General features: G+C 45.1%; 1 protein-coding gene across 6 annotated transcripts in view; it reads left to right on the forward strand.

Annotated features, from left to right (window-relative positions):
* Window positions 1-3,691: 3,691 nt before the first annotated feature.
* CHD4 (chromodomain helicase DNA binding protein 4) overlaps window positions 3,692-12,407 on the forward strand; it is a 28,202-nt gene continuing 19,486 nt past the window's right edge. For 3 of the 6 annotated variants that reach the window (XM_044449670.1, XM_044449674.1, XM_044449673.1), the window contains exons 1-11: window positions 3,861-3,879; window positions 4,972-5,148; window positions 8,020-8,147; window positions 8,290-8,484; window positions 8,819-8,937; window positions 9,501-9,742; window positions 9,981-10,108; window positions 10,245-10,380; window positions 10,683-10,864; window positions 10,962-11,201; window positions 12,203-12,406. In XM_044449670.1, coding sequence (XP_044305605.1) covers window positions 5,052-5,148; window positions 8,020-8,147; window positions 8,290-8,484; window positions 8,819-8,937; window positions 9,501-9,742; window positions 9,981-10,108; window positions 10,245-10,380; window positions 10,683-10,864; window positions 10,962-11,201; window positions 12,203-12,406 — 1,671 coding nt within the window. In that variant the 5' untranslated portion in view covers window positions 3,861-3,879; window positions 4,972-5,051. Of the gene's footprint in view, window positions 3,711-3,740; window positions 3,880-4,971; window positions 5,149-6,888; window positions 7,907-8,019; window positions 8,148-8,289; window positions 8,485-8,818; window positions 8,938-9,500; window positions 9,743-9,980; window positions 10,109-10,244; window positions 10,381-10,682; window positions 10,865-10,961; window positions 11,202-12,202; window position 12,407 lie in introns of those variants that run through there. The other 3 variants (XM_044449672.1, XM_044449671.1, XM_044449675.1) reach the window with 3 other exon arrangements.

The following is a 12,407-nucleotide window of genomic DNA, read 5'->3' on the forward strand; positions in this document are numbered from 1 at the left end:
TGGTCTGCTAATACTGAAAATAACTGGGTGGGGTACCTACAGGTTCTGTGGGCTGCAGGTAGCATATCTCAGGTGTGTGTGCCTCTGGTTTAGCAAGACGTCTAAATGCAGCCACCCCACTCTCACACTCTGAAAGACTACATGTGGTTTCTCATACCAGCAGCAAGGAAGCTTCTGAGCTGCTATGCTCCTTCTCCTTACCCTTACTGTAGAATTTGGTGAAATTGCAAATCCTGAGCCCTTCTAACAGTGCAGTCCCAGGGCCCACCTCTCATTCTTAGTCCATTCAAAGCTCTGTTGTGGTCCAGTAGGAGAATGAAGAAACTCTTAGCTGCCAAAGTCCACCAGTGAAGAAAAAACTGATGTTCAAAATGTGGAAGTTTTTTTTACTGAACAGCATGAGAGGGAAAGAGGCTGCTTCCAGATGCAGGACTCCTAGCGTTAGGAAACAAAAGGCATCATGAAGCTATTCTGACTTTTTTTCCCTTAACGGATTTTCTACTGGAGAAAGAAAGACAGAATTAATGAGAAAACAGAGGAAGCCTACGTGTGGAAGAGGATGTTATCAGAACGCCCTGTAAAATCCCATGGATGAGGCAGAGTGATTGTGTGATATCTTAGCACCCTCAGGTATAGGAGTGAAGGGGGAGTTGCTGAGGGGGATGGTGTGTGGAGTTTTGAAGCAGAGTTACTTGTAAAGGTTAGGAAAAGACAATGGTTAGCTATCTCCTCTCCCAGCCTTAGCTTTGGGGGCCAGGTTGTTTGTGCAACATGCTCCTTTTTTGTGCAAAGGGAGAACACAAAATCCACCAGTGATGTGCCATACTGTGAGCATAGAATTGCTTCCTATAATAGAGTTAAAATATATAAACATTGAAATTAGAACAGCAGTTTGAAAATTAAGATCCCAACCCCAAGAAAACACAGGTAGTCTGAAAAAGCAAACATTTTTCTGTTACTCATGTGTGCATGTGTGTGTGTACACACTCATGTGAATTTTCAAAGGGTGCACAATATGAAGTCAAATACCTTATCATCTGATTAATAGGATCCCTAGCAGGGTTTTATAGTCTTGTGAATGTACTGGTTGACTGCAAAGTTTGTAAAAAATTGCAGATGTCATTGTGGCAGTGTAGGCAGACAAGAGCATGCACTGAGTGTATTTTTGCTCATCATTGAGATCAACAGGTATATTTGGGCTTATATTGCCTTTCTTGATGGCATAATGCAAGAAAGAAGGACTGAGGGAGTTTAGGGTTTAAACTAAACCTGCTACTCTCTGCTATCTCCTTGAAATCCATTTTCTGCCCCTCTACTAGTGGAATTGCACCAGTAATGGTGATATATCAACATAACCTTGACATTACATTGGCATTAGATCCACAGTAGTAGTATATTTCCATGACCGGTCTGTGCAGGAAACTTACAGAAATATATCTAGCTTAAATATTTTGAGCATAGAATTGCACCCTAAAATATAGGATTTAAAGGATAGGATAGCAGCTTGAAAAAAAAATCCAAAACTCAAGAGATCACATGAGATCTGGGGAACAAAATTTTTAGGCCTTACACATTTAAAACCAGCTACTTATCCTGATTCTTACATCTGTGAGCTATGTCAAATGGAATTAACTGAAGTACCTCAACTCTAAGACGTGTCCACAATATACCCTTCCAGACTATTGGCTATTTTGTGAATAGTTTTAATAAGAAAAAAAGATGGATTATAATAATGGGGGGGGGGAATGTGTGCTTGAAAATTAGGGGATGGACAAATGCAATAAATATAGCATGGTGGGTCACCTTTGCTAGGCTAGAAGGGCACAGGCCTGCAGCTGGGTGGTGGCCACATGTGGAAGTGGGGCAGGGGGTTGAACTCTATGGCCTTGTAGGCCCCTTCTGACTCTAGTCCTTTTTTAAAAAATGCTGCTGCACAACCTCCCTTCATCAGTGAATAGCATTCAGTCCACAGCAACAGTGGAGAACTTGGTGATCAGTATGTTGGATGTATATTAACACTCTTCTGGAGCTAGCGATAGGGTACCTCTATGTCAAAACAGCATTACAGAATATGTACATAAGTGAGAACAGCTTTGTGGAATGCCAGTACAGAAATATTGAACAGATAATATGATTATCAGACTAAAAGGAGTTGGTTATAAAGTAGTTTATATTTGGTTATAAAATAATTTATTTTTTAATGTGTTATTGGTTTGTATTGTCTTTGGTTTTTATCTTGTGGTTGTGAGCCGCCTAGAGGTGCTGTGGCACAATTGGGCAGCATACAAATGTTTAAATAAATAAGTAATATTTTGGGATATGCTATGTATACATAAGGATAGTATATTTGATACGAACATTTTGAAATGATGGCTGGCCTATGTTTTAAAAGTGAAGGGGATCTAATTATCAGAGGTCCAGGCACGGAAAAAGTAGAATGCGTATTTGTCGGATGGTCATATATGTGACTGCCACTGAAGCACATACTAGTATAAAGAGATTGTGTGTGTAGAATCATTACTGATCAAGCTACCTCCCAAATATCTGGGAATGTCATGCCGAATTCCTGCACTGTCAGTCTGTGTGAGGACTGTGGGAAACTATGGAGGTGAAGTCTGCTTAGAGGCCTTACAGTTTGACCATAAGGGTCAGTCTTCCACTGTCTGTATGAAACATTATGGGATTTGCCGAGTCCGCTTCATCTGAAGGAAGAATAGAGAATCCTGGCAGGCTTTGCTAGAGTATTATGGGATGTGCCATTGGCCTTATGCCCCCAGTGGTTATTATGGTCTATATGTTTAGCGGGGGAGGGGGTTACATTCATAGTATGTATGCCCAGTGCTTCCCTGGGAGAGTTGGTAAGGAAATGCTGATCTGCATGGGTTATTGGGTGTTGTGAACTGTTCAGGAGGGTCCTCTCCTCTTTCTGCTTTGGCTGGACTAGGGAGGAACAGAGTGACCGTGATTATTATGGTCTGTGTGAAAGGGTAGAGAGATGCAGTAAGTGCTAGCATTGTAGGCTGTGGCTAAGAGTTGCTGCTGGTATTATGGGATGTCTCACTGGACGGGGATTATTATGGGATGCTAGTCTGAGGGGGGAGGAAAGAGGTAGGAATGGCTAATATTATGGGATGTTTTGGGTGTGACTATTATGGGATGTCGTGGGGGCTCTTATGGAATATTTCAGTGAGGCAGGGTTAGAAAGGGAGGAGTGCTTGTTATGGGATGCCAGACTTGGCAACGAGTGTGTGCTTATTATGGGATGTGTCAGTCAGTCAGTCAGTCAGTCAGGGATGGGGGGGGATTATTATGAGTTGGTTGGAAGAGCAAAAGGGGATGAGGTTAGGTAGATTATTATGGGATGTTCAGGGCAGTGAGACGGTGCCTGTGGGAGGGGGGTGGGAGGAGGAGGAAGGGGGGGAAGAGAGAATGTGCTTATTATGGGATGTCTCGATGGGGGCAGGGTGACTATTGTGGCATGTATGAGTAAGGGCGAGTATTATGGGATGTTTCCGCATGGGGGGAGTGTGTATTACTGGACGGTCCCCCGCAAGGACTATTATGGGATGTTTTGGAAACGGGGGGGAGTGATTATTATGGGATGCAAGGCCGGGCTCAGAGCGAGGAGTTTTGTGGACAGGGGAAGTATTATGGGATGCCTTAGTTGAGGGGGGGTTACTGAGGTGACGGAGGTGGGACCCGTCGCCAAGGTACCGGGGTATATTATGGGATGGAGGCGGGAGTGTGGGGGAGAGGGGGAGGGGCCTAGCCGGGGCTTTTTTTTCTTCTTTAAGAGGCGGCGCTGGAGCCGGAGCCATTTTCCCTTCAGCGGCGTCGAGAAATAAGAAGCCGGGGCGCCCTGAGTCGGGTGAGGGCGGGGTACGAAGCGGGGATGAGGCTGGGGTGCCGCGGGGGGGAGGCGGCGCGGCGGCGGCTCCCCGGGCTCGAGTGCGGCACCATCCCGCGCGGAGACAGCCCGCCGCCCCGCCGCCGCCGCCGCCGCCGCCTGAGGGGAGCGGAGCGGAGCGGGTGCCCCACCTCGGCACCCCCACGCCGCCCGGACCGCTGGAGCTTTCCCGCGGCGGCCTCCTGGGAGCGGACGAGCGGGGCCTCTGCCTCTCCGGGGCGCCCTCCGCGGACGGCTCGCCGACCCCGAGCTTGACACACGTGTCAGGCGGGCGCCCCGCGGTCGCGCGTTTTGCCCTGCGGTCGCCCCATTTTCCGTCCGGCCCCCCCACTCGCGGGAAGGGGGAGGAAAGAGACCTCCCTCCCCTCCCCGCCCCATCTCCCAAACATCGCGCCGCACCCCTCCCCCACCCCGTTTCCTTGCCAAGTTCTCCCCCCGCAAGAATTGTTTCCTCCCATATTCTTCGGCCGCCTGTTTTTTCTCCCCCCCCCCCACTAATTGCTACGAGTGGGGCAGGCGGAGCAACTTTCTCGGCTTCCCTTTGAGCTCGTTGTGCCTTCTGTTTGCTGGTTATTTCGGCTAAATTGATCTAAATGTTTCCTACTGTGCTTTCCCTCTGACTGGACGTTTTGATCATAACTTAAAATGTGAAAGCTGAATTCGTAGGCGGCATGTAAATGTGGTAACTTTTTAAAGAGGGACGCACTCAACAGACATTACATTTAGAAGGTACAGAGAAAAAGGCTGTGCCAGGGTTTTGCTTTCTTGCCCACAGGTTCTGTCTGGCTACAGATTTAACTGAATTGCAAATCCCAAAGTTGACAATCTTGTCTGTCTACTTATAATGGGATAGTGACTCGAACTAATTTGACATTGCCCTCAAGGCTGTCTTAAATGGGTACTAGGGCCAGCTTGTTAGCTAATTGCTTGGCCCTTTCTGGCAGTGCCTTTCTCCACCATGCCCTACAGGGAATCAAACCCTTTTGGGTTTTTGGTATAACTAGTGACATTGTTATAACACCACCATAACACTTATGGCTTATTTTTCTCCCTTTGTAAAATAGCACCTTACTGTTAATAGTAAGGAGGTGCCAAGCGAGCAGGAGCTGTTTGAGCCCCAGAATTTTCCTTTGAACTGGAGGACATGGCGTCGGGCATAGGATCCCCATCACCCTGCTCTGCTCCCAGCGATGAGGAGGAGATGGAGATCCTTTTGAACAACAGTATCCATCAACATCAAGGTACATATCTAGATTGGCATGATACAGTTGACTTCTTTTGTGACGCTAGGATGGCATTTTCTTGAGCTATGTAATGAAAGAATGCTTCAATTGTATATTTGAAACAGGGCTTTATCCCCTCCCTGCGGACTGGGGGACCCAAGGTACTGGACTTAATCTGTAGCTTCACTTAAAATGGATTTGACTTGGAGGTAACAGTTGCACTCCATGGAGTCATCGCTGCTGTATGATAACTATGCTATGCAGCGCTGTAATGGTGAGAGAACTTAGGAGTTAGGACCTGGGGGATGAACATTTTCAGAACTCTTCGGCTTCAGATTAACCACTGGCTGCTATTGCTGCTAACGTATTGGATGACTTAACGTGCTTGCCTCTTTCCACTGCTTGCTGCTGACACCTCCTACTTCTCTGCCTGAAAAGGGCTTCCTGTAGATTTCTCTCACCCATTCTGAATATTTGGCTTGTCATGCTAAATTTGTTTTTGAATGAATATGAATAGTAGATCCCAACAAAAAAGATGAGAGTGGGAAAGTTCTGTTTACCTATGTGACTTATATAAGGTATTTCCAAAATGCATCACTTTTTCTAGATATATGGTGGAATTAACTAATTTGGCCTGTTTAGGATGGAAAAATCTTGCATTAAGGGAAGCGATGGGGAAGGGCATGCAGGGTGGTTACTATCAAAAGCCTATTTCAGGGCACACTGAAGGAAGTTTGAGATAGAATAGTGTCTGGCTTTCTTTCTCTTGCCTGCTTGAGAACTCAGAAATGCCTTTGTCCAAAATGATCTGTGCTCTGGGCTATTACATGACCCACTTTTCTTCCCATTGTAGCCACACCCAATATAGTTTATTTCACAGCTGCTCACCTTAGTACTGGTTATTATATTGACTCTGACCTGCAGAATATAGTGGGGAGATGTAAGTGATGCACTTTGTCAAACATCTTTTCCTTTGGTTATTTTCAGAGTTATACAAAGTGATGCTCAGTAGTTTTATATGGAGGTATCACCTAATTAGGTGGGTTAAGAAAGCAGTAGAGCCCTAGGAATACAATGTAGATCTCTTTGCTTCTGAAGTATATGTAGTACTTGGAGAAACTGAAAACTCTATCACTTTGTTAAAGTTCAATGTAGCAAGGATTAGTAGGGAAAAGGATGGACAATGTTTCATTGTTAGTTTGAGCCAAAAGGCTAAAGAAGGAGATTGCTTTTGTTAGAGTACTAAGGCAAGAGGAAAAGGGTGGAGAGGATGCTTGGGTTAGAGCATTTGGGGAGCTAAGTTTTAAGCCTGCCTGTGGTGTGTAGAGAGGCAGGAGGATAGAAAGCCATATTGGAAAGCAAGGAAAATACATCTGGCACAGGATATAGTTTGTTAGTTTGGGAATGTAGGACTCCACCCGGAGCAGTTTCCCCTCTGCTGCTTGTCTTCCAGTTGCAGCAACTGCTGTGACCTGTGGCTTCCCTCATCCTGCCCAGTGCTTGTGGTTTGGAGGCCATTTTCCCTTGGAGGGAGAGCTAGTGACTCTGGCTTCATGTAATGGGCGGGGGTGGCTGATGAAGGGGGAGGGGAAGGAGAATGGCTGGGTTACTGTGGATCTTGTCACAAAGGAAGCTGCTGGCTGGCTTTGCCCCTCTGGGCTTTTGGGGGTGGGAGGGTTGAAAGAACAGATGGGAGTGTGATCTGTGGGGTGAGGAGTGACATGTGCTGTGTGTGTGTGTGCGTGCGGGTGCATGTGAAAGCACACGGTAAGCACACGGTGTGGGGAGAGGGAACCAGTTAATACTTGTATTTGCATAGAAGGGAGGGGATTGTGAGTTGGAGGAAGGCTGGCACCTGAGTAAGCACCTGGTAATTGAAATGGAAGCTATAAGTAGTGGCAATCTTGGTAGGATGAAGGAGTCCAAGTTGTTTTCTGTTTGTTATAATGGAAGTATAAAGGTTAATTTGGGGACTTCTGAGACAGTGAGAAAGGAAGTGCCTATTGTACCTTGATCGTTATTTAGCAGGTACAATAGGGGATTTTTCTTGTTTGCAGATTTAGATTCGCATTGGAAGGGCTGTGGGCAGAGGAGGAGGACAGTTCTTTACTGATGAATTGCCATAATAAATTCAGTACTTTTATATTCTGTATCCTGCTCTATTGCCTGGACTAAATAAATACCTGTACCCCATATAGAACAACTTAGCTTCAGCAAGGGATGAGGTAGAAAGATGCATAAAATTAGTTGACTGCATCACAGTGGTTTGCATACTTGCAGGTGCAAGATACCTGAAAGGCAGTTCCAGAGAATAGGATACTGAGGCAGCTAGTACCTTCTTCCCCCACTAGCCAAGATCTGAATAGATTAAATGCCCCTGGGCAAAGGACCCTCAATGAAATGTATTGCATGTGTGTGACTATATCTGCACTGCTCTTTCACCTCAAGTTGATTTCTGAAGAGGGTTGCTTATTCCTTCTGATGAAGGCTGTTAGTGTATAACTTTCAGAGCAGATCAGGTATGCCTTACTCTTCAATGCTAGCGAGACTCGTACTTCAGTCCACAGTTCTTTAGCATCAAGAGTCTATAGAAGTGTATGTGTGAATTTCATTCATGGAACAGACAAATGGTGGCAGCTTTGTGCGTGGGATGCTGAGTGGGGTGGCAGGGAAGTACAGGATAGGAGGAGTTCAGAAATGGTCTGAAGTTTTTAAAAACCTGAAAGAAGAGGATCTGCTTATGGCCTCACTTGACACAGTGATGTGGCAGCATGAGGTAAGTTCTGGTATAGTATGGTTTGTGGCAGTGGGAGTGTAGTGGCATGTGATATAAGCAGTAGGCCTTGGAAATGAATTGTTATCTCCTGCTGCCTTTATAACTTTGCTTAGAGCCTGAGGAAGAACCAGAGGAGGAGCTTTTATCAGAGGCAGAGATGCCAAAAATTAAGAAGAAGAAGAAACCTAAAAAGCTAAAGGAACCTAAAGTGCCCAAGCTCAGTAAGCGCCAGAAAAAGGAGGTAAGCAATAAGAGCTGGACTTGTGAAGGCAAAAAGCTGCCTGCTGTACAGATGGATCTGCATGCTGATTGCATTAAAATCTGGTACCCTTTTGGAAAGAATGCTTTTGTGCTGAGTGCATGCCTAAATTCTTCTATCCCAGCTTGGAGACAGCTCCGGTGAGGGAAATGAATTTGTGGAGGAGGAAGAGGAGGTGCTGCTCCGCTCGGACAGTGAGGGAAGTGATTATACCCCTGGCAAAAAGAAGAAGAAGAAACTTGGGCCTAAGAAGGAGAAGAAGAGTAAAGCCAAGCGTAAGGAGGAGGAGGAAGAGGAGGATGAAGATGATGACTCCAAGGTGAAGTGGGAAGCATCTAAAATGTCACACTGAACTGTTTGCTGCATGCTTTCCCCACTTCTCTTCCTTGCTTGTGTACCTATTTTAGGTTTAGGAATAGAGTGAACTTGGTAAAATAGAAAGCACAGCTAGAGGGAGGTAATTTTTTTCTTGGCGCTTAAAGAAATGTTCAGTTCTGCTTTTGTGTACTTGGTGTGTGGCTCATATACCTCTTTTGTTCAGTCCTCCAAGTCTTCATTCTGATTTTTAAAGCAAATACTTTGTTCAGGATTCAGAAAGTCCTTGTTGCAGTAACACCTCATTGACTAAATTACCTTTTTGTTCCCCTTGCCAGGAACCTAAGTCTTCTGCCCAGCTTCTAGAAGATTGGGGCATGGAGGATATTGATCATGTTTTCACAGAGGAAGATTATCGTACTCTTACCAATTACAAAGCTTTCAGTCAGTTTGTCAGGTACATCTGTTTGCATTTTGTATCTCAAACACATGCTTAAAAAAGATTAATAATCCAAGAGCAGATGTGCTGTTGAGTTCAACAGCATGAGCTGGAAGGGTCAGCTTTAGTTGTTACAAGTTGGCAAGAAATAAGCTTGTTTTTTGCAGTAGGGGGTAATAATGCTACCTAGCTTGGAGTGCTTGTTAAACAAGTACAGACAAACGTGAAACACTGTGAATAGTATGAGAAAATACTACATAAATTAGAGCATCCTATAATTGAGAATTTGGTGCTGAAGATATGTTGGATGACTCTAGAAGAGGGATTAGCTATTATCCACAATAGGGGGTAATAATGAAATAGTGTGTTAAGCCTGTAAGTCTTCTACTTGGGACCTCAGAATAGTCTAAGCTTTCTTCATGCTTAACTCACCAGAAAGCGTCCCCCCCCCATGTGTTGACTGGTTTTGGTGGTAATGAGAATGGTGTGGCTAGTGGTCTCGTGGAGAGATTAAGTAGAGCTTCCTAGAAGTCCAGAGTGTCCAGAATGTTCTTTTTCCCTCTTCCTGCCCTCCTCTACAGGCCGCTTATTGCTGCCAAGAATCCCAAAATTGCTGTCTCAAAAATGATGATGGTTCTGGGGGCCAAATGGAGAGAGTTCAGCACAAACAATCCCTTCAAAGGGAGTTCTGGGGCTTCGGTTGCAGCTGCCGCTGCAGCTGCTGTGGCTGTGGTGGAGAGCATGGTGGCTAATGTGGATGCAGTCCTTCCTCAGCCACCAGTTGAAGTGCCACTTCGGAAGGCCAAGACCAAGGAAGGCAAAGGTGAAGGGAACATGTGGGGCTTGCTGGGGTGGCAGGGGTGGGTATTGCTTTCATAAGGACTTGACTTCATTCTAGCAACTCTGATGAGCTATAGTTCAAAGCAAGCATCAAAATACTTCTAATAATCCTCTTGCAAAGTTTTGGCAAAACCCTTGTTTTGTGTTCCACTTTCACAATGCTGAGCACAGTTGGGATCTGGGTGCTAATTACTAATGGGAGGTGATGATGTGTCTCTTAGGCCCTAATGCCCGTAAAAAACCCAAGGCCAGTCCTCGTGTTCCTGAGATCAAAAAACCTAAAACTAAGAAGGTGGCGCCTTTGAAAATCAAGCTGGGAGGATTTGGCTCCAAGCGTAAAAGATCATCTGTGAGTTTTTCTTTTTCTGGTAAGAGGGTGCAGGAGGTGGGAGTTTGCACCTGCCCACTTGGTCTTTTGCAGGTTATGGTGTGTGAGGGTTGCATCTCTGTGACATGTCTTCATCTTTTTTCTGTTTTTTCCTCAGAGTGAGGAGGATGACTTGGATGTCGAGTCAGACTTTGATGATGCAAGCATCAATAGCTACTCAGTGTCAGATGGATCCACGAGTCGCAGTAGTCGCAGCCGCAAGAAACTAAAAGCTGGAAAGAGGAAAAAGAAAGGTGCTGAATTCTGTTCAGTTTAAAAGAGAGCTATTTGTTTGGTGGGGAGAATTTCATGATTGCAAGTGTCTGTGGGGTTGGGACCCAAGTGCATTAAGAGAAATTGATGCTGTTCAGCTGTTATTGAATTAAAATTCTGTAATTTGGAATTATGGGGGTTTTCTCATAGAATACCTGCTGTGAGACTGATGCTCTGAGGAAATTTTTGCCAACTAGATAGTGCTTTGTGTTACTCGTTCTTGTTTGAAAAGCTCACCGCTCACATTACAGTTTAACACTTCCCCACCATTCTACTGAACTAGGAGAAGAGGATTCGGCTGCAACTGTTGATGGCTATGAAACAGACCACCAGGACTACTGTGAGGTGTGCCAACAGGGGGGAGAGATCATCCTGTGTGACACTTGCCCTCGTGCCTATCACATGGTTTGTCTGGATCCAGATATGGAGAAAGCGCCAGAGGGCAAGTGGAGCTGCCCACACTGTGTGAGTTTTGGGCTCTGTTATGTAGTTAGAGGACTGGGAAGGTGATGCCAGGAAAAGTGGTAGGACTGTCAGATCTAACAGTTTCCCTCTCCTTTAGGAGAAAGAAGGTATTCAATGGGAGGCCAAAGATGATAACTCTGAGGGTGAGGAGATCATGGAGGATGCTGTGGGCGATGCAGAAGAGGAGGATGATCACCACATGGAATTCTGCCGTGTCTGCAAAGATGGAGGAGAGCTTCTCTGCTGTGATGCCTGCCCTTCTTCTTATCACATCCACTGTTTGAATCCCCCTTTGCCAGAAATTCCAAATGGAGAGTGGCTTTGCCCACGCTGTACTGTGAGTAGCTGTCTTCTTTCCTAAATGGGGAATTTAAGCTGTGTTGGTAACTGTGAATGCCATGAGTAAAATAGCTTTGACCCATGTGTCTTTACTTTGAAGTCCTGTATTTGGCTTGAGTTTTTGGGAACACACTCTGTGGGCAGATAAAATTTTTGTGATTAAAACTAAGATACGGTTGTCTTGTCTCCTGTAGTGACTGTGTTTTACAAACCAATAATAATAAAAAAGCAACTTTTCCCTCCTGGATGTGAACTGCTAGATGCCTGTGGGCTAGATCTTTAAAACCCAGATGTTCAGATGTAGCCAGGAAACACTACCTGGTGCACAATTTTTTTGATTTTGAGGAATATAAGCCAAAATTGGGCGGTTCATACTGGAATATGGGACAGCTATTCATATTGTAAGCCCTTCAGGTCGGCATGTATATTAAGTTTAACATCCCCAACACCATCCTGAGAGAAGAAAAACCCAGAAAACCTGTAATACTCTGTTTCTTAAAATGATTCAACAGTTGTAAGCGGTCTTGGCTTTTTGTAATACATTTTCTTTAGTCAGGTCCCAGTAATCTGAACATGGGGTGTCTTCTCAGTTCAGAAGGAAACAGGTGGTTCTTCAGAAATAGCCAGGGTGGGAGTTAATTTGGAAGGCACCTTCCATTTCCTTCCCAAAGCTGATCTTTCTTTTGTCTTTATAGCAGATACTTACAAATACTTGGCTTTACTTTCACTGTTGATTCACATAATTGGAGATACCAGAGATGTAGTAAGCCCTTATTTTTTGCTGGGGTTCTTTTGATTATACTTTCTTCTTGACATGGATTTTGAAAAAGAATGTTAATTTAAGCTGCAAAAGTTGGAGCCCTTGGAGCTTTCTTCCCTGACACTGTTGCTGGCAATGAAAATACTTGGAAATGCCACCAAACAGAAAGGGTGGGAGCAAAGAGGAATAATTTTTTTTGAGAAAGGAGTAATTTCTAAATTTTGGCCCATTTTTTTCAGTGCCCACCCCTGAAAGGCAAGGTACAGAAGATTCTTACTTGGAAATGGGGACAGCCCCCACTGCCTACCCCAGTACCACGGCCAGCTGATTCAGACCCAAATGCGCCTTCTCCTAAGCCCCTGGAGGGAAGACCTGAGCGACAGTTCTTCGTTAAATGGCAAGGCATGTCTTATTGGCACTGCTCCTGGGTGTCTGAGTTACAGG

This window comes from Varanus komodoensis, unplaced genomic scaffold, assembly GCF_004798865.1.
Source record: "Varanus komodoensis strain SLA01 unplaced genomic scaffold, ASM479886v1 scaffold60, whole genome shotgun sequence".
Lineage (NCBI taxonomy): Eukaryota > Metazoa > Chordata > Lepidosauria > Squamata > Varanidae > Varanus > Varanus komodoensis.